This window comes from Lagopus muta, chromosome 18 (assembly GCF_023343835.1).
Source record: "Lagopus muta isolate bLagMut1 chromosome 18, bLagMut1 primary, whole genome shotgun sequence".
In the NCBI taxonomy this organism is placed as follows: Eukaryota; Metazoa; Chordata; class Aves; order Galliformes; family Phasianidae; genus Lagopus; species Lagopus muta.
In genome coordinates, this window is record NC_064450.1 from 9,799,981 (window position 1) to 9,821,568 (window position 21,588).

The following is a 21,588-nucleotide window of genomic DNA, read 5'->3' on the forward strand; positions in this document are numbered from 1 at the left end:
ATGACTTCACCTCCTACATGAGAAATAAAATGATAACCACGAAGTATCTGGATAAGTGAACATATATTGCATCTACACAGAAAGTTTGAAACCAAGATTTGTTTTTTTCTGCTGCAAAAACTAATAAAAAATTGAAGCAAAATATAAGAAAACAGAGGTGGGGGAAGGAGACCAGAAATTCTGAAACACCAGCCTTCTACTACTTCATTTTCTATGTGAAATCAGGCAAATTGTACATGAGTAGGGGACTTTGAATGATAGTGAAGGATTATTTATCAGAGAGATCAGTGCTGCAAATCCAACTTCTGATATTTTTAGAAGCAGGACTGACAGAGAAACAGCCTGTGAGAAACATCAGGCCAGCTGAAATCATTTAATCCAGTCTTCTGCAGAATTAGAACGATCTCAACTGCTAAATCAGAAGAAGTGATATTGTCATGGAGGCCTTCTGCACAACTCTGATTTGCCTGTGTAGGTCTGAATAACCTCTCCCAAAATGCTTTTGTTGGTATTCTTATACCAAGCAGAAAAACTTTCCTGGAATAGTTCTGATACAACCATATGTGAATTACGACTTCAGTGATGCTGGTGAAACAAAGCAAGTCCATCAGCAGGTCAGAGGAAGCCGTAGGCACAGGCTGACCCTAAACGTACTGCTTGTTCCAAGCTGCAAACCAGCCACATCTCCTTTTATTGGGTGAGGCCCTAACTTCTTCCAAAGGTAAATGTTAGCCATGCCTTTCTGTGACATGGCTCAGGCCTCTGCCTCCTCTTGTGCATTCTGCACAAAAACATGTTTTCCCCACACATTTCCCTGTGCAAAATTTACTGCCCTCGATCCAAGCCTGGACTTCTGTTTGCTTTTTGTTCCCTGTAGGATCCTCACTGATGTGAGGATGTGAGATTCTCCCAAGGCTGTTCAGCAAAATACAGGGCAGCACACACTCCTTCCTCAGGAAAGGCAGCAGGTGATGCCCATTGCCACAGGTCGTCTGTATTTTGGAAATTTTATTGGAAAAGATACGGGTCATTTTTAAGTGTTGCAGCCAGAAGATAAGTTTACTGTATTCCTGTGCTGATTAATGTTGAAAAATAAGCCTCTGAGGGCAGTACCAGATGAGGGAACACATGTCTAATGGAAGGGTGGTTTAGTAAAATCTCTATAACCTTCAGATTAATGTTCAGCTTCAGAGGAGAAAGTCAATAGGATAATGAATTAAACTGCTAGAGGAATAGAATATAAATCAGAAAGAGGTGGAGGTATTGTCATTACTGCAGCATAAGGAGACTGTTCACGTGGGGAATTGACATCAGTGGGAGATGAGCACCACGTCAGGAGCAGGAATGCACCTCTGTCCACCCCAAAGACTACAGGTGGGCTTCACCAGAAATGTTACAAGATGCTCATACACACAAAAGCAGAGTTAGAGTTTAAAAGCCACACTTATTAGAATTGACTACTGTGTTTTTCTAAACCAAAATCAAGTGTTGCATTTCCTGTTAGGTGGGTTTTATTGCAGATTAATATAAGAAAATAGCAGTGAGCAATGTATCAGCACAAACTGACCACCTGAATATGGTGTGCCAGTTTAAGAATTACCCATTGCAAATTCTATTCCACTCTCATCTGACAGCGCAGGGAAGTTGGCATTTTAAGAGATGTGATGTAGAAGCAGAGCCCAGTCCATCTCCTTTTAATGCTATGTGGTGACACAGCGCCTGCCCCTGCATCTGGACCCACCATGACTTTGAGTGTGGCCCACCAGGGGAGATAACCAGACAGCAGGGCTTGCAGGAAGGCATGTTGGAAACCACTGCTATTCGGTGAAGTGAAATTCATCACAAATATTTTTAAATATTCCCAAAATACATCCCAAAGAAAAATGAGCTGATAAAACAAGTTGCTAAGCAAAAGCAGCAGAGTTGTTGACTAAATGCTAAGGCATTTACTGTACCTGAACCCAGGAATAAAACAGTAGGTGACAGTGTGGTGCAAATGGAAAGGGAAGATAAAAGGATATACTTCAGTTCACTGTATATTTTCCTGTCAGCTACAGATTATATTGTTCCAGAAGCACTGCGTGAAGTAGCACACAATAATTAACCATCGTTTGTTCTTCTAAACATGCGGTGAAGTATCATTATTTATTTTTCATCCTCTACATATATGTGGGTGTTCCTTGACAGGAAACTTTTCTCCTTTGAAACCTGCTTTTCTGAATCTTACAGAATCTTAACAGAATTGCAAGAACTGCCTGAGCAAACTACAAGCTCTATGAAAATGTCAGTTTGTGTTCATGTAGCAACACAACAAAGTATCTGCTGCTTGGAATAGTAAATGTTGAATTTCTTAGATATGGAGAGAAACAGATCCCCTTCAGTAATAAATGTATTTTTGCACATGTTTAGATTTCAGATACCAACTGTTCTCATTCCTAGGGGGAGGGGGAAGAGGAAAAGAGTGTCAGTGTACTGAGAGCACAGTCTGTCACAAACTATAATCTAAATCCCCTTGGTGCCTCAATTCTAAAATCCAGCATCATAAAGCAATAAGGTGGAGTTTTTCTGCTTAGAGTAGCAGCTGTAGGATTTGCTCTTTTAAACCACTGGGACAGTAAAACATTCAGCCCTCTAAACCTCTGGTGTCACTTATGAAGCGTTCATTTTGCCTTATTCCAAATGATTATAATTTGCTTGGGATGGCTCTACTTGGTATTGGATGATTCTTCTTTAATTAAAGAGCAATTTACCCCTGCAGCCAAAAAACTACATTTGTTCTGCAGTGGGTTTTATGTTACTTGGGAATGAGTTTTCCATTACACTTCTCATAAATTTTAACTTTTTCCACAAATGTATTTATTGTAACATTCCAGAGAAAGGAGGAATCAAACTCATTCCGTACTCAAAAGTTCCTGCAGCCACGTTCCTGGACAACCACAGAAGAAAATAAAAAGCAAGATTATATGAAGTTTTATCATCTTCACAATTTACAAAAGGAACAAAAAATAGGGAGTGATTACTGCTATCATATTCCTAGACAAAACTATCACGAAAGCCATGGAGTTTTGTCTAGATTGTACCACTTGCTATTTGTATAATGTATTTATATAATGATTATTGATCACAGATAGGAAAAAAAAAAAGCAAAACCTTTTAGCTCAGTCTCTTTTAAGTGATGCTTTCTCTGCTGGAGGATAAATACTGGCAAACAGACCATTAACAGAGGAATCCAAAGTTAAACAACGGATGACACAAAAACCTTCAAGTTCCATCACCAAACCCAATGGAATTTCTCAGGCACTTGCATGTTAGGTGCTGGGCACTTGCAGCCATAGCTTGGTTATGCTGCCTTGAATCATACCCAGTTCTGGCCCTTCTGAGGACCAGAGAGATTAAGAATAACCCCTGTAGACTCCAGAGCCAGGATTCACTTTGGAATCTGGCGGCAGTAATGTTGGGGTTACGCTGAGCAAATGGAAGAACTTCAAACAGCACGGTGACCCCATTCCTGCACGCTCCAGGCTTGCTGGGCAGCCCTTCTTGTGGCAGGCAGGAATTCCTGGCTCATCTTTCCCACATTTCATCTGGACTCTGATCACTGGCACTGAGGACATGAGTGGGGCAGGGAGCACATCCCCCAGAGGCTGAATTAGCCCAGGAGTCTTTCTCCAGGGAGCAGCCTGGCGTTTTGCTCCTCCCTGACAACAATTCTTGTTGTCTAACACAGTTGTGAAGCCTTACCATTTACTCTCTAACCTTCAGTTTATTTCCATAGCTTCAGCTCCTCCTTTGTTAAGTCTTTGTCCCTTACCTTATGTTTAATAGTTTCTTAAGAATCATTAAGAGGTGTTTCAGTACTGTAGTAAAAAGACAACTAAATCACGTCAATGCTAGTGGACTTTTTATTACATGTTCAGGGATTCAGGGAACACTGTGAGGTTGGAGAGCTGCAGTTTTCATTTAGCATACCGCTTTGACCTTCCACCACCACTGTAGACCTCTCCTTAATTAAAAGCACACAAGCATACAGTGCCTCCAAGAAAGTCAAAACACTTTAACTTTCATTTTAACCAGCTAGTTCGTCAACAATTTCAATAAGGACTGAGAAGGAAATACTTCTAACATTCTTTCCTATCACAAAATTGTGATAGAAAATGGATTTGCATGTTTTACAAACAATGAAGAGAAGTGAACTCACATTGTTACTGTTTTACAAGCATGTTCTGAAATTATTACAATTAGGTCAGCTTCTCGGGCGTACCTATCTTTAAAACAGCACACGATAGCAGGCACATCAGCATTAACTCTTCAGAGAAAGAGAATTCACAAGGTTAAAACATTTCTTTAAGGTCCATTTTCTTTCTGCTTATCTTTTAATATCTCACCTTTACCTGCCTGCACCTTATCTCTGGATAAACTACTGGAAATCACACATCTGCCAAGACTCGCTGGATTCAAACTCATCAGAAGTGAACAGAATGAGAAAGTTGCTTTTCAGTAGGTTTGTCCTTTTCTCCACTCTAACTGCCACAAAAACATTCCCTAAGTGACACTGCCACAGACAGGTTAGAAAAGCACCATATACAAAGTTACTACTCTGGAAGTTTTACCAAAGAAAGTTCTGGATCTTAGCTAGGAAGATCCACTACTGTCCATCTATCATATCAGCTTTTATTTACCATTTCTTATCAACATATGAACGTGTCACTCCCAGGAAATTCTGCTAACAGCAGAATCAGTCAATAACGCAGTCGTTCTACTTGACCTTCAGTACAGGACTGATCAGCAACTGCTGTAATATTCCTTCAAATGCATTGCATAATTCCTATGGATCAAAAACACATCTGTGAATTTACATTCTGAAGGCAAATTCAGTGTGAATGCCATACGTGGGGCGTGTTTTGTTATGTGATTGTTTTGTCCTTTTCTCTTTATTGATTTCTCTCCTGGTTCCTTGAGTCCTCCAACAAAGTAATCACAAAGCACTCGAGGGCTTCTCTGTCATCTTGTATGCTGTCACCAACCCAACAGTTACACTGAAGCCTACACCCAAAGCAAAGCAGAGCAAAGCATGTGGGTATAGTCTTTACAGGCCATCATTTTTCACATTCATTCAGGACTTATTATTACAGTATCCATGGCTATGGGAGTTTGGCCATCCAGTTTTCACCTGATGCTTTTTTCCTACCTATCTCACAAGCCTGAAATACTCTGACAAAGTTGTGTAGAAAGTTTTCCATCAAAACATCAATGCAGCACTTTTTCACTAGACTAAAGCAGCAGAGGAGCATGGATTTCAAATCTGGTTCTAAGATTCTCCAGAAGAAGCAAGAAACAAACCCCAATCCTTTTCTTCTTTTCTGAGAGAACAAAAAAAGCTTATGGTAATATACATAAAAGATGAATTGCTGCCTTGTCTGAAATAGGGAATCATGATTCAGAAAAGGATAAAAGGCTTCTTAGAACCAAGTGTACTCCAAGTACAAGCTGTCAAGTGGTTTGAGGTTAGCGTTCATCTCTTTCTCTCTTCACATAAAAAACAGGGAAAGGTCAATAAAATATCATAAAAATATGCTACCAATAAAAGCATAATTAAAATACATTGAGTATTTGCAGAAGTACCCATCACGGGTGAGACTTAGAACCCTCTATAACACACTTTCCCTATCAGGACACACCAATTCTTCAAACACATAAGCAAATAACCAAAGAGGCAGGCAGAGCTGTAATTGTAATTCTGCATGTTGTGAAATCTCTTTGTTGCTTTGAGGCTTGTGAATTGCTTCTAAACAGCAACAGTAGCATTGACCTGCAGGGACCTGAATTTTACCTGAAATACAAATTACTGCACCAAAAGTGTTCCAGTTAAGTCAGATTTTGGCACATATTGTTCCATCTTTAACTTCAGAGCGGTGGTCACAGCAAGCTATTTCCAGTGAGGTGGGCTAATGGGCAAGCTGGGAAGAAAGGCACTGCTGTGGTTTTGAACAGTACAATTCATCCCTGACCATGCTGGCTTTCTGCTTCAGGCATGGTAGAGCTGGAAGAGAGGCAGGAGACAAGAATATTTCTATGTGCTTCCAGCTCTGCAAATCACAGCCCTACCCTAACAGTTCTGGTTTAAGGCAGAGTTCTCTACAGGAATCTGAAAGCTCCCAAGCCATAGGTACCCAGATTGCCCCTTTGACAATCTGCCTCTATCTACAAACAATCCTTTATGCACATTTATTGTCTTGCTGAGGAGAGGAACACCAAAGGAAAACCAACAAATTGCTGTAAGGTAAGCTAGGGTGAGGAAACATTGGGTGTCCAGAGTCTTGACTAAATCAACAGACGTGCTGGCAGGAAATCAGGCAGATATCCAACAGCCTCTGTTTGTTTTTCAGCAGAAGTTCTTTGAAATCAAGTTCCCTGCACAAGGTACTTTGGTTTTGACATGTAAGCATTTTCCAGCAAAACTCTTTTTCAGCAAAAAAAAAAATCCCAGCTTCTGATTACTGCAAGGCCTTATTCTGCGTGAAGCCCAAGGGTGTGTTCAGTCAAGAGGATTTTCACTGCTTGATTTGTAGCTTAGAGCCTTAGAGTGCTGTTTCTCAGTTACAAAAGGTGCAATAGAGGAACTGTTCTCCATCCTAACTGGCAGAGTTATTCCCTGGGGTAATTTAAAAAGAAAATAATCACATTTATTCTCCCAGATTCTAACGGATGTCTGTTTCATTCTCATAGGATTGTCTTTTAGAAACCCAGACAAATGATGAAAGGAAAAATAGCAGAGTAAAAAAAAAATTAAAAACTTTTTCCAATGGCCTATTTGAAAATACAGACTTACATTTCAGGTATATTGATCAGTAGAAACAAATATGGCAAAGAAAGTTGGAAATCTTGTGTTAGAATTCTGAGCTTCTAGACAACAACTCTGGGGTCTGTTCCCACAGCTCTTCATATACGTTAACAGACCCAGTGAAAAAAAAAGGGACTATGAGCACGTCAGCGCATACGTGAACTTCACATTTATTTGCTCTGAAAAAGCCAGAAGAGGAAAAAGTGCTACACTATTCAGACCAATTCCTTTGTTTAAAATGAAACAGACTTCTTTGCTAGCACAGAAGAACTGATCAGTTTTTTGACCCCATGCATCTTTCACGTGATCAGTAAACTCAGCACCATTTTGCATGTGGTCATCAAACCACCTCGGGGCAGCGCGAAGCAGCTCGATTTTACCTGTGTGTTGCTACACAGTGTTCTGTGTTTCGTGCTCTAAAAATGGCAGCTCGTATCTCAAAGTGAACGGCCACGATTAAATCTAAAGACCTACATGGTTTAAAAGAAAACATTTGTAAGTGGGAAAAGGCCAGAAAACCAACAGAATTTCTGAGTTGTGTCTTCTTACATCAGCTTTAAGTCTGTCCTTTAATGTCTGTGAAGACGAAAATAAAAATGAAGAGCTGGAAGAGACCATCTCCTTTTAGTTCACTGCTTTGTTTAGAGATGAGGCCACACCAGAAATCTAACTCAGACATGTCATGTCTAGAAGTGGTCACTTCATGTTCCCTGTAGGTATTCTGAAATGCTGATAGCTGCTCACAACAGGCAGTAATGATAGCCCTTATAATGCTTTTTGTCAAATGCTTTACAGTCATTAACATGCTCCCCATTAACTATCAATTACCTTGCAGCATAATTATTTCGCAGATTTTACAAATGGCTGGGCAGGACAGAGGCTGAGTCAACTGCAGTCATGACAACGGGCTGTGGCACAGTGAGGACCAAAGCACAACGTTTTGTGGTGTGTTCAAAGTCCCAGAGATGTTGCCTACCTGATTTCTCAAAATTTGCTCATGGGTATCTTGAATGGGCAGATCTTGTCATTCCTATTTCTGTAGCAAAAATCAACCCCAGTGCACTGCAAACAATAGCATGCAAATGTATTAATGGATAATAGCATGAATTTCCCATCAGATACACACAATATTCTGCCTACCTGAAACAGAAACACTGCCAAACACTGAAGTCTATCCTGTAGTGAGCGTGCCAAGCTAAGTCATAGCACTCTTTTGAATTGCAGTAGGGTTATAAGCATTACAGTATTAAAAGGCACCGAAGCAGTGAGAATAATTTACCAAGATGCATCTTCAAAGATGAAGGAATGCTGATATGGTAAATATCTTTTGCAATATTTCCAAATACATAGTTATTATTTGAAAGCAAAGTCTGCATTTATTGAACCATCTGATTTTTTTGACAGAGTTCAAACTCTGAGATGTTGATTGATTCTGATCAGCAGATTGGTAACTGAAGAGCTGTTTTGTCCCATTGCTGCTAATGAAACAAATGAACTTTTCCTAAATGTGCAGGTATTTCATTTGCATACACTGTTTACAGCAGTCATCTCTACGGAAAGAGAAACCATCACAGTTTCTACAAAACAAACTGATCTGTGGTAACAACAGCAAAAGAAAGATAGTCTTTCCTTGTAATTTAAATTCACATTGAAAATGTGAATTCTGTGATAAAGGCAGGTCTTGTGCTGCTGTTTTGTGTTGGTTTTGTTTACTTCTTATTTAATGCAAACAGCAAATGGACATTGCAAATCTTCAGAAAATGGAGAATTAACTTTGATGAAATAGCACAGACTATCATGTGCTCTGAGGCTCAGAAATGGGAACAGAGAGGCTGGTTGTACACCCAGTAGTTGGTTTGCCTGTAGTCTTATTTTACCTTGCTCTCCACTTTCTCATCAAATCTGTTCTCTTTTTATCTTGCCACAAAGAGAGATCAAACAGGTCAAGAAAATTCAGCTTTTTATTAGAGCTGCAGCATCATTTCTGCTGAATTGCAGCACCACCCTATACACTTAGATTGCACCTTAATGTTGTTCTGCTCACACGATACAAAGCTAGAGAATAATATTTAAAAACCATGGTTAATGTGGCATTATATACAATTATGTACATCAGAGTAAAAAAACGGAATGCAGGGACAGTTTGGCAGCATAAAGATGTGCAATACAGTGACCTGCCGGAGCATCTTGAACTCATACACCTGTGCTTTCAGAAACACTCGCATGAGCAACCTGTGACATCCTCAGTGATGCTGACAGCAGAGCAGCAGTGCTGCCCTTTCCCACTGTGATCGGCCCCTGAAAAAATAGCAGTCTGTTTTAAGGCATATACTCACTAACCTTTTAACACCACAGCGAAAGAAAACTAACATATATTTATGGACTGTTTTGCTTCTCTGGGAAATGCACAGTGAGGAATAACACAGCTGGATAGCAGAGCTAACATTAGAAGAATGACATATTTTAAGTGACAGGTAGAAATAGGACAGAGAAGGGCAGGGGATATGCTTGTGTTTACAAAAAGGCAGCATGTCTGGGTCTGAGTATGGGTGAGGAGCGTGTTGTGAGCTTGAGGAGCACATGCTGCATTTATAGGGAGCGTGGCTTATAAGGAATCCTGGCACTACGGGCCATGCTCAAACTAGCATGCTTCTGATTGTAGTTTTTCTTCTGCTGGCAGTAACCAAAGGTGGCAGAGGCCACCGAGGCAAAATTTAACTCTAATGAATGGAGACATTTTCAGTTCTGTGCAGAAATACAGACTGACTTGATAAAACAGTTTCTGTAGAAATTACAGGATGAAAAATAGACAAATTGAAATTTGGACTGGAGCACGAGAGCCAGCAACAACTTCACGTGATGTGGCAGAGAGCTGTGATGCCCTGAAGTAGTAACAAATGCATTTTTACATCTCCTCCTGAGAGTCTTACAGGTTTGGCTTTTTTTCTGGAAACGTCCTAAAAATCTCAACCTTGATGCTCAAGCTCACATTGATTTCAAGCAAACCTATTTCCCCAGTGAGTTTTCCTCCTTTCTTCTGAGGTGAATTTCTACTGCTTGACTTCCAGTTCTGCACAGAACGATCTATTAGAGAAATAGCATTATTTTCTTTTTCCTTCTGGAAAGTGTCAATTTTTGAACAAGATCAAATAATCTCCTGTGCTTCAGTATGGACTAATTTTAATTATTAAAACCTTTGTCCCAGGAAAAACTCTTCAGGCTGTTTATTGAGAAAACAGCTATTTTTAATGGGATTCAGAAACGTCTTTAACTGAGATCAGGGACCACTGGAGACAGAATTCTGGCTGTAAGCTGGGCTCAGAATTCAAGGACTTTTTCATGTCAGAACTTGCTTTTTCCTGCACCTTTTTTTCTATGTCTTGAAACTTGCTATAGCATTAGAAGCACGCAATTTATGATGCAGTAAAATTTAATATATATTTATATACATAAATATATATATAACATATACTTAAAGTTAAAATCCAAACACATGCATTTATGTTACATTTATAAAAATCAGAAATCGATCATTAGTTAGGTGTCATTCCAGGGATATGTAGTCACCACTGCCATACTTTTATATAAGATCCTTCTTCACAGCAGTCAGCAAATTGGTATTGTTAAAATATTAATTCATACTATGATTCCTCACATTTAGGTTCACTGTTTTGCATCGCTGCAAGATAATTTGATGGTTTTAGCAAGGTAATGGAGTAAGCACACTGCTGCTCCATAACTCAAAATCTACAGACAGCACTGTCTGCACTTAACTCACAATGCAGCTTCCCCTACAGTCATTACAAACCAGCATATAATCACAACAACAAAATTGTTTACCGTGGTACAATGAAATCAAATAGATGCTTAACGATGTAAGCTTGACCAAGTAATAATGTAATGTATAGAATCAACATTATCTTCAATTAGGTGCCTACAATGGTTGAGGAGTTCCCAACATTACAGTTCAAAGAGATGGATTTTTATCTGCTCTAATTTTCAGCTCCATTTCATCTGTGCACTAACAGAAAGGTTCTCTTTTGCTATATGAGAGACATGGCACAGAATAATGAACACAGCGAAGAAATGAAATAAAGGAAGAGGCGGCAGGTGCAGCATCAGAACTGAAAAAACCACGGCTGGTAAAATCAGTAAAAAAAATAATATTGTGGGGTAAAAATAAGACAAAATCCACAAGAGATATTGCTGGTATTAAAAGATATTTTCCCATGCTTCTAACAAAGAGCAAGAGCATTCCAGCCACTGCGCCCCAGCGTTTGCAAGTATCAGTGCCTGCCTGTTTGCACGAGGCTGATGCAAACCCAAAGCCAAGTGCAGCACTGCACAGCCCTGCTGCTGCATGGAGAAGCAGGACCTGGGATTCACTCATGAAGGCACTCCTCCTTCCGGCAGTGCCCTGGTGGGTGGAGGGGCTGCTGTTGGAGGTGGCCCCCTCTGCACCTCTTTGCCTTTCCTGCTCGCTTATGAGAAGTGGTTACTGAAGGAAAGAGTGCTGCACTGAGGCAGACAAATTCCCTAGCAGCTGCACCTTTCACAATCCCTAACTTAATTCAGATATTATTTCCCTGTGGAAGTGACGCTGTTGAACCCATTCCGTTTGTGCTTCAGGGGTTTATAGCTCTTCTAGAGGGAACTGGAAGCAGCAGAAAACAAACAGTGCGTGGGATCTGCACAGAAGTCACAGACGTTCTGAAAGCCGGGCCCTTTGCCAGCAAGAACAAGGAGCTGCTTTCACATGACTGAGACCAGGCTATCTGCCAGCACTAACTAGTTTACTACATGGACAAAACGAATTTCAGAGCGTTTAATTGGATCATCATCCAAATTCAACTTTTCTAATAGTAGAGAGTTCAACAGACTGAAGATTCCTTCAGGAGTTCTGCATTTTGGAGTGTGGCAAATTCCCCAGTTTCCTTTCATTAAGGGAAAATACGTCTGGCCTTTCAGGTATTCCCATGCTGGTACTTTCAGCATTTCAGCTACATAAATTACCCTGTAAATGAATACAGACTGTGTTTTCTAATGGGAAAAAAACTTTGACTTCTGTCCTCTGATGTGGAAATTCTACTGATACAAATTACAAGTGTGACTTTATCGCTGCTCCTTTTCCCACCATCATGCTGACCAGGAGGCACGTTTTGAGTACTAATGACACTTCACACTCATCCATGCTTTAAAGAAAGACATATAAAAGGCTTATGTTGCAAATCTGAGCTGGTTTTGCTGTGCTCACCATCATTTCCAGTGAAGAGACGAATTACTGGTGATTAGTTTCCAGACTCATCATGAGACACATTACATCTGAAAGCACACACAGGAGACCCACAGCAGTCTGTGCTCACAAACTCCCATTCCACAGACCTCCAACATGGGCAGCCCTGCTTTCAAGATTAGCAATATTGCATCACAGTTTCACCGTCTAGGTGCATTTCCCTTTAGCCTAATTCCTAGCCAAAGCACTATTCATTTTGTTACGATGAAGTTGTCTGCATAACTGATTTCCATTCACCCTTTTGTTGGCTTAGCTCTGCATCCCACTATTCCAACAGCCCACAAACAGACACAACAACAAACATGTGTCTATAGGATCTGCAATTGGTGGGGTTTTTTTACTGACCTTCACTTATTAAACTCCAAAACTTGTAGATAAGCGCAAATTCGAGGCATATTCACAGCTTTACCTCCTAGCTTTTAGATGAGTTTTCAGGTGACTTCTTGAATCTAAGCATTTGTGTTTTACAGGCAAGACAAACTACGTAGCAGAGGCCACTGGTATTTAGCTAGACTGGGTGACAATTAGCAATGAGTTAGGGAAAAGGTTACTCCTGTGCTGAAAATTGTAACCAGAAAGTTTGAGACGAACAGGAGAGGAGAAGTTCTTTTGCTGTCTGTGCAAAGCTGAGACTTTTAGTTGTGGATGCAAGGAAGCAGCTTTAAGAGATTATATAAAACAGGAAAGTGCAGAAAATACCTTTAACAAAGAAAACCACTGTTAGATCCTTGAACTTCCACCAACTGCAGCACAATCTAGGCTAAAGGAAAGGCTTCTGCGATGACCCTCTTTCTCTGTTTGTTTGTAAACTAATCTGCAGTTGTGTGGCTGTACTGAACTGCTCTTATCACGTGGTAACTCTCAGAGCCCTTTACAAGGTGCCCAGAAGAATGCGTTCTTATGATAGACAACTGCTGCTGTGTGTAATTTCATGCCCTTCTAATTTATGCTGGGTACCTTTGTTTTGCCCATCAATCTGTGATATTTTTCTTCTCCTGCCCATCATGCCCCCTCTTTCAACTAAAATGTAGCTGTGCATGGTACTTTGGCAAGGTGCACTGAGAGCTATAGTGGCATCACATACTGTTAGGCTTGAAATACGAATGCATCCTTTTGACGTGCTACTGTGGAGTAACAAGTCAAATGATAAAAAAACATTGATCTCCAATTCACCATGTCTTTGACTTGTAGGAAACAATTTCTGCTGCCTTCTGGAGTGGCTGTGAAAGAAATACAGAGTTATCCAGAAATTCAGGGCACTATTATGTAACTGAATCTCTCAAATTGTGCATTTATACTGAATTCATCATCATGGTGCTTGAGCATCTGTTGTATTTTAAATGAGAAAACAATTTAAATGTAGTGTTTAGTCAGAAATCCTGCACAAATCCAGGAATGATGACAGGCTCATCTATGAGCCTTTTTCCCCCACATTACCTCTATTGTCTCCTACGACGCAGCTTTTGTAGATGATGGATTGGGTCAGTACCAAATTATAGCTTGCAGTGAAATTCTACATCAGCCAAGACATAATCAACATTAAACATTTGAGTTTAAGACTTCATTTTGATCCTCACACAAAGTGAATTGCAGAACAATGCCATTTATTTATGTTTACCAAGCTCACGCTCATCTGCTAACAATGACTGACAAGAGTGGTTGACTGGCAGGTCAGCCAGAAATACCCCACGTTCAGAGAACCAGCAGCAGGAAGCTGCAGCACCGACTGCCCTGTCAGATGCTCTCCCAGTGTCACACAGACACATCTCTGTAGCGCTGGGGCTCAGCTTGGGTTTTCCATCACTGCATTTCCTACTATCTGTAAGAGGGTGCAAATGATTGTGACACTTGGAATGGTTCTGGGAACATTTGGGTAGCAACAATCCATCATCTCTTACACTCTTTTTCAGTCAGCCTGAACTGGTACATTTGTATTTTTTACTATTGTCTTGTGCTTAAAAAAAATCCTCAAGTTTAAAATATTGTCTAAAATACCCAATTTTCTTGTTTTCAAATGAAATAAAACGAGTATATTTTCCTCCATTAGCAGCCTTGTCAGTGCAAGGCAAGCAGGTCAGCAGCCACACGGCTGCCCTGTTCAGAGCTGCCTCACACACACAGACTCCTTCAGAGCACCACAACACCCTGCTGGAGCAGCTGAGAGCAGGCGCCCAGGGATCTCAAACTCTTAGTCACCTCTCAACTGTATGCCTGCAACTACAGATCATTACTTTAGGCCTAAAGGAGCAGATGTTACTGTTTCAGTGTAAGAGTTACACACTGAAGATACCTCACAGTGCTAAGGACTTGTGGGGGAAACTTGGGTAAAGAACTAGACACCATTTGCTGAACAGAAGTACTACATGGTAGCTCTTGTTACTAATTGGTCTAATGAAGTATTAGACAGCATTTGCTGTTTTAGCACTAATTCCTAGCATGTAGTTGTCTCTAGCAAATTAGATTTCACAGCCAGGTACAGCTAACTCTAAACTGCATTTCTGCTTTACTGCACAATGCACGACTGCGTTTCTCTGCACACGCTTCAGTGCAGTTGTCTGCTCATAAGCAGAAGATAAGCAAGCTCCTTTCTTGTGTTCTTAGACTTATTCTTTGAAATAAAAGAGAATTATAATCTTTTTTATGCATCTAGGATACAGCTGCTGGAATTGCTATAAATGTGGATGACAAGCCCTTCTATCAAACTGGTATTTCATAGGCATATCTTTTAAATCATGAAATAACTGTCAAAAGCAGCAAAGCAAACAACAGCATCAACGTTTGTCAGCAACAACCTAAAGAACTTGGGTTTTGACAATGATGAGGAGTCAGAGGAAGTTACTTAAAATAAACAGCTCTGGCAATTCTGCTTTATTGCACTAAACTCTTTTTAATTGATTTCAGTCTTAAAACCCACAGTGTTCTGATAAAATGCTAAGTAAACTGCTGGAAGTCTATGTGGTCAAGTAACATCTATTTTACCATTTAAAAATGATGTAAGAACATCCCACACAGCTGTGGGCTCAGATGTATGAAATAAGACAGGTGGAGCTAAGGGTCAGTTAGGAAGCACGTGGGTATTGCTGTTTTGGCAGATCCCTCATTTATTGGTAGAGTACTTCATGCATGAGAAAAAGATAGTTTCATTTTTCAAATAGAATAATAATAGAACCTTAATTTCTATTTGCTTGAACTGTGACAGTACGCATTCTTCAGAGCCCACCAACAGCCCAGTTCTCCAGCTGTTGCTGTGAACACGTGAACATAGACATAGAAAAAATCTGGCATGGGCGTTGGACCAGATGATCTTTCAGGTCCCTTCCGACCGCAACCATCCTATGATCGTCTGACTCATTCACAACAGGAGGACCTCAGACTTCAGACCATTTTGCACTGATAAAATTAATGTCACAAATAACTCTAAGGTGATATGTTGTTATTGCTTTTCCAAAATGGTTTTACAAGACCTGTAAGGGCAAATACATTCTAACGTAGGGCTATCAAATGTTATTAATGGGTTTTAACTCCCCCAAATTATTTTACTCGCTGGATTCCTGACAAACAGAAATTGAATTACTTTCACACTTTTTATTTAACTCTATAAAAATGGAACTGTATTTTTTTCCTTAACGAAATCTTGGCCACACTCAGCAAGGTCTCTGAATCAAAACAAACATCGAAGTCATTCCCCAAGCACTTCCATTTACTTTCATTCCCTGCTGTGCTGGAAATGTGCTTTGTGCTCATTCTCAATCAAGTATCTCAACAGTCTATCAGGTAGCCCAGCATAATGCAAATATTAGAGTTACAGATCAGCCATTCCCTACTGCTGTTCACTTCCTGGTTTAGATCTCTTGTCACTTACAAATCAGGATGTTTATGCACTCAATTATAACACTTCCAGGTGAGGATAAAGAGCATTTCCATTACTCTCAACAGGACTTCAGGGAAAAAAAAATAAAAAGTGTGTGAAGTGCTGTGATATTTTAAATTCTCTTAGATTCATACTTCTCCATACCTCGCTGCAGCAGAACATTTTGCAGCGAGCTGATATTTATAAAAGTGTGAAGCATGCACACTAGATCGGAGGGTTTTTGCAAGTCAGAGTAATTGCTACAAGATTGCCAAAAAGAACCTCTGGAATCATCACCAACACGGCAAACTGCCTCCTTTTGCTCAGCCAAAGGGCCTCGAGCAAAGGCCGTGCGGAAAATATCCTGCTACCAGCTCTGCCCAAAGATGCGCATTCCACCTGTGCAAAGGATCATAAACCACCAAAACATACTGCAGGTGAAAACCAGCACTTCCCACACTAACAGCACAAGTACTTCGAGCACCGGGCTGCTCTTCAGCAAAGCACAGGTGATCCCATAACCAGCCCATGTACTGCGTGCTGGGAAAGAGTCCAACGTTTTCCCCGCAGTAGCCAGCGCCAAGCCACAGCTCCTGCCTGCCTGCCTGCTTTCCCCTGAGGGCGCCGCCTGCAGCCCGCGGGCTGTGTGCTCACTGCGTGAACCCCAAGGCTCCTGCTGGCATTCCCAGCACCGCCATCAGGTGTCTGAAAAGTGCTGTGTCTGCTCCTGGTCCACTGCACATTTTTGGGCGATGGAACAAGGGCACATTCTGGATTTTCAGCAGCTAAAATGAGAGTAATTAATCTTAATTCTCTCCATCCTCCTGAAAAACAGAACTTCTATTGCTTGAGGAAAGCAAAGAGCTGTAAGTTGTTCAGAGGCAAATTAATCTTAAGGGGGGAATCTTAAAAAAAAAAAAAAAAAAAAAAAGGAAAGAAATCAATATCTTATAACAAGATTCTTTATTGCATTGGAGCCTTGAAACTTAAACCAGAACCAAAGGGGACTTTAGCAATGCAAGTTTGCTCTTGCTCCGCTTTGTTTTTAATACAATGCCATCATTTGAAAAAGTAAGATTTTCAGATATGAGCAGTTTTAGTTGTGTGGTTTCATCTCCGTGGAAAAAAAAACTTGTAATACTTAATGCAGACTGTAGGATTACAGGTATTTCAGGCAGCTTTGAGGAAGTTATTCTGAAAAGAACTTTTATAGGGAATTATATCCTTAATCCTGCTTGTAGTATTCTATATCTTAGATATCTTCATTCATTTGTACCTTTCTAAATTAGTCTGTTCCACGTGAGAAACATGAAAATTTTGTCTCTTGTTTTTAAAAAGAAAAAAAAAATCTAAAAAAAGAGAAAACCATTGAATTTAACCACGATGCCATGGAAACAGCTTTAAAATTGATTTGGCTGCAGGGAAGAAAGATACAACTCTAACATAAAGCAAGTGACAGCTTTCAGAAGAAAAAAGAAAATCTGTCTTCATTCAGCACTGAGTGCATTGAGAAACAATAAAGCTTAGTGAGGTGAGAGGATCTTCTCAAAATACAGGGAAACAAGATCTCTCAAAAACACTCCATTCACAACCAGTCTGAGTGTGATGAGGGGAGGTGGCGCGGGGCAGACGAGTACCGACCTGCAGGAACAGGAAACTTGAAATGAAAACCACCTGAAAATCACCAGTAAAGACCACTTTCAGACAGGTTCTTTCCTTGTACAGAGAGTGCAATACAGTGTGGAGAGATCATTTAGAGATCAGCACAGGAAATAACTATTCTAACTTCTAAGCAGTTCAGCGTGTTAACGCAGCCCTCAGACACGTACATCTGCCTGCAGTCTGCATGCCAGTTTTGCACAGACAGAACTGTGTCTCACTGCTACCAAAGAGGTCCACCAGAGCCAGGACAGTCACAGGCTCATTGCAGCGTAACGCATCGCAGCAGGCAGCACTGCTCTGCACATCGGGCTCCTTCCTGCGGGTCTGAGACAAATATTCTCTACACACTTGTACATACTTGAAGACTTTTGTTCCCATAAGTGCCATCCGTAAAAATAAGAGCTTCACACTGACACATGCTTCCAAGGGTGGAAGGAGAATTTGGCCCCTCCTTTTAGCTGTTCCTTCACTAGTGTTTTGGTCTGCAAGATAAACTTGGTTCATCTAATTTGTTTCTAATCTGGGACTCATTACAGAAGGAATTCTAGTGTAAAACATATCTCAGTTCTTACTTCTTTGATAATTCACAAGTTAATCTGGTTACCAGAATTACTAGCTGTACATAAAAAGAAGGATATGTTCTAAGCTTCATCATTTCAGTGAGGACAGTCCCCAGAGCCACAGTGTTGTGAAAGTTCACAAGTAGCACAAAGCAATGACTGATAAGCCTGCACGTCTGTGTGCTGTACTGTAAACGCTCTGATTCCTTGCAGGACCTTTAGGAAGCTCACTGCATTCATTCTGCTTCCCAGCTGTCAGAATTCAGTGGATGTCTTCATTGGCTACTTTGACATTTTTACTTCTGTTCTGGTTTGTTTACTTGCCTTAAAACATGCCAACCATGCGGACTGTAAAAAGGTCAACCAACAGTTCCCTATCCAGAGAGGACAAAATAACTGAAATCAACACAAAGTAACTAATTCTGGCTATTTTTTGTCTGCGAACCATTAGCTGTGAATTGTAAAGCTACCTGCCAAAGATCTAATCTTACTCATGCAAGTATTCTCTTTCCTTTCAGAATTCCCACTACCCTTTTTGCATCCACATCCAAGCACTAAAGCCACATTGCTCAGGGCTGGGGCAGGGACAGAAAGAGGCCTGAGGGATTTTCACACTAGAAAGCCCACAGGAGCCGACTGATTTACGTATAACGTACAAAGAACACGTTGTGCAGTTGGGCGCAGTGCAGGAAATACTCTCTGAACTCCCCAAGTTTGCAGGCATCTGTTGTCTCTCAGCTTCTCACAGACTGAGGTAATAATGGTGTAGGTTACAAAGAACTCAGGATACTGTTGTAATTCAGATCGCTACTAGCGTACATGGGGGTGAACGTTTATCTGGATAGCAAAGCAACACTTTGTCCTTTTAGTTGAACATGCACTGTAAATTACAGAGAGGTCATTATTGTAGAGAAATCCTTGCAGTTGTTCTGCTTTACAGTACAACGGCACCAGGCATCATATCCAGAAGACAAAAGCACCAATGCAATCATTAGCTCACATTTCAGTTGTTTGGAGTTTGGTTTTTTGTTTTCTGTTTTTTGTTGTTTTTTTTTTTTTGTTTGTTTGTTTGTTTTTTTGAAATAGAGATTTCTTCCTTGGTACAAGCATGGGAAGGGATGTGATAAAATTCCTTTGCTGGCAGCATTAGTCTTGGGCCATTTATTTAGTTCAAGTGACAAGACAGAGACCGAATTAATGCTATACAGATTTAATTGCACTAACTTCAGATTTAGACCAGTAGTTGGAAAATGAACTTGGTTTTTAAAATACAAGTATCGAGCTGCTGTGATTGCCAGAGCAATGACCTTACCTTTCTAATTGACATCTGAAAACTAAATATATCTTAAAGCAAAGTAAAGCTAAATAAATAGCTTTTCAAATCGCTGGAAGTACTTAACTTCTTCACATGGGTTTGTTAAAATTGTTTATCTTTAAAAAAAATTGTTAATAATTGCATAAATATTAACTGTAAAATTACCCAGTGGTCCCAGAAAAATATAAATATCATCATTCTGGGTAACAAATATTCATTTACACAGAGAGAGAGAGAGATGAACTCTATCTTTGTAACCTAAAATGTACATTTTAATGATGAGTGGAAGAGAAGCTGAGGCACTGAGTAGATCCTGGTTAGCAGTAACACAGTAAGCACTTTGCTGTAGGAGCTTTTGCAACTGAGTTTGTTAAAACCAATGCCAATAGGTATCAGTATTTTGAATTCTGCAAGTCCTGCTTTAAACGCTTCCAATCCTGCATCCCATATGTTTCTACAAATATTTCAGCCCCTGACTCCCCTGCGCTTGGCTCGAGGCTGAGAAGCACAGATTACTTGCTGCCCGTGGCAAGTGCTGCTCCACTGGGGAAATGATGTCACCCCCTGCAGTGCAATTCATAACTTGATGAGGGTAAATTCACTTACTGGCAATTTAGAAGAAAACATGTTGGTGCTATACCAGCTGAAGCCAGATGGTAAGAGAAATTATTAAAATCGTGCACACCACAGATCTCTGAAAAATTGCACTGCTAAAAAAATATCCTAAACATAGACGGGCTTTTAATATAAAGCAATTGGTGTGTAGAGAGCATTTGCAAACAACGCGTGGTACAATTGCTACTGTTCAATTGCAATCTTTCCTTTCCAGGTTCAACTGATCCACTACAACCATGAGTTGTACACAAATGTCACAGAAGCTGCAAAGAGTCCTAATGGGTTGGTGGTAGTTTCCATATTTATGAAAGTAAGTATTCGGTGTTGCCAGCATCTAATGTGTAAGTGGTGGACTTGTTCTTCATGAACTGTAAATGCAGAAACTGGACTCCTCGTTATGGCACTGCAGTGCCTGGAGGCTCTGATCTGGAATCACAAGACAGCCTCATCCTAGGAACTGAACGTACAGTTCCTGAAAACATAATGGAAAAAAATGAAAAGGGATAAAGAGAGAAAATTAATGATATCATAAAAACCACTCATAAAAGTTTAGTGGCTATGACAAAAGTTATTGATTTCTTTGATTTGGTATTCTTGTATGAAACATGAGATGAATGAGTCAATTAGAAATGAACCTCTCCCAGTAAGTCGAGGCCCTGGGATGGAGGGAATGGGCACAACACAGGTGCAGCTCCAGAAAGGGAATGCTTGTCCGAAAGTTTTGACACTGTAATTTTCTCTTCTTTAGGTATCTGAATCATCAAATCCATTTCTAAATCGTATGCTTAACAGAGACACTATAACAAGAATAACGTATAAAAGTAAGTTTCTTCTCATTCACAATAGCTGTGTGCTGCTAGTAGCAAACGCTGTGCTTAGTGACTCACTGCATCGAGAGACGCCTTGCATTGAGAAACAGTTTACAAGCTTGTATTGCCAGCAAACCTGCATGATAAACTTGGGAACTTGAAAACATCTAATAAGGTCACAAGTTCATTAAATATTTTTGAGCTTCAAAACCTATTTTATGTTTGGACAAACAGTAAATTGATGAAAATATATTTAATAAGTATATGTGATATATTTGCACAGAACACACAGGTAAAACTGCTTATTGTTAGCAGCAGAAGTACCATATATTGCAGCCTGAATTACTCCAATTCAAATTACAACAAAATGCTGCACCGTTGCCTGTTTTAACACGCAGCTGTGGATTCAGTATTCATTAACGCTTTCTTTTTGCACAGAAGAATGCGGTTTCTATTTAGCTATTACTGCATGTAATGGGTATATAAGGAGATCATCAACATAGCATGTATATTTGTTGCACTCGTGTTTGGAAAGCCTTTAACTGATAATGCTCAATACTTCCATGCTAGCATATTAAGTGGAACACTGGAGCTTAAGCATCAGTTAAAATCAGGGTAATTCAGAGAAAGACATGAAAAATAT

The 21,588-nt window shown here is 40.1% G+C and overlaps 1 protein-coding gene across 2 annotated transcripts in view; it reads left to right on the plus strand.

Moving 5' to 3' along the window:
- The window catches only part of CA10 (carbonic anhydrase 10), a 154,428-nt gene that overhangs the window by 124,765 nt on the left and 8,075 nt on the right, over positions 1 to 21,588 (plus strand). For both annotated transcript variants that reach the window (XM_048965473.1, XM_048965474.1), the window contains exons 6-7: positions 20,351 to 20,446; positions 20,885 to 20,957. In XM_048965473.1, coding sequence (XP_048821430.1) covers positions 20,351 to 20,446; positions 20,885 to 20,957 — 169 coding nt within the window. The remainder of the gene's footprint in view (positions 1 to 20,350; positions 20,447 to 20,884; positions 20,958 to 21,588) is intronic.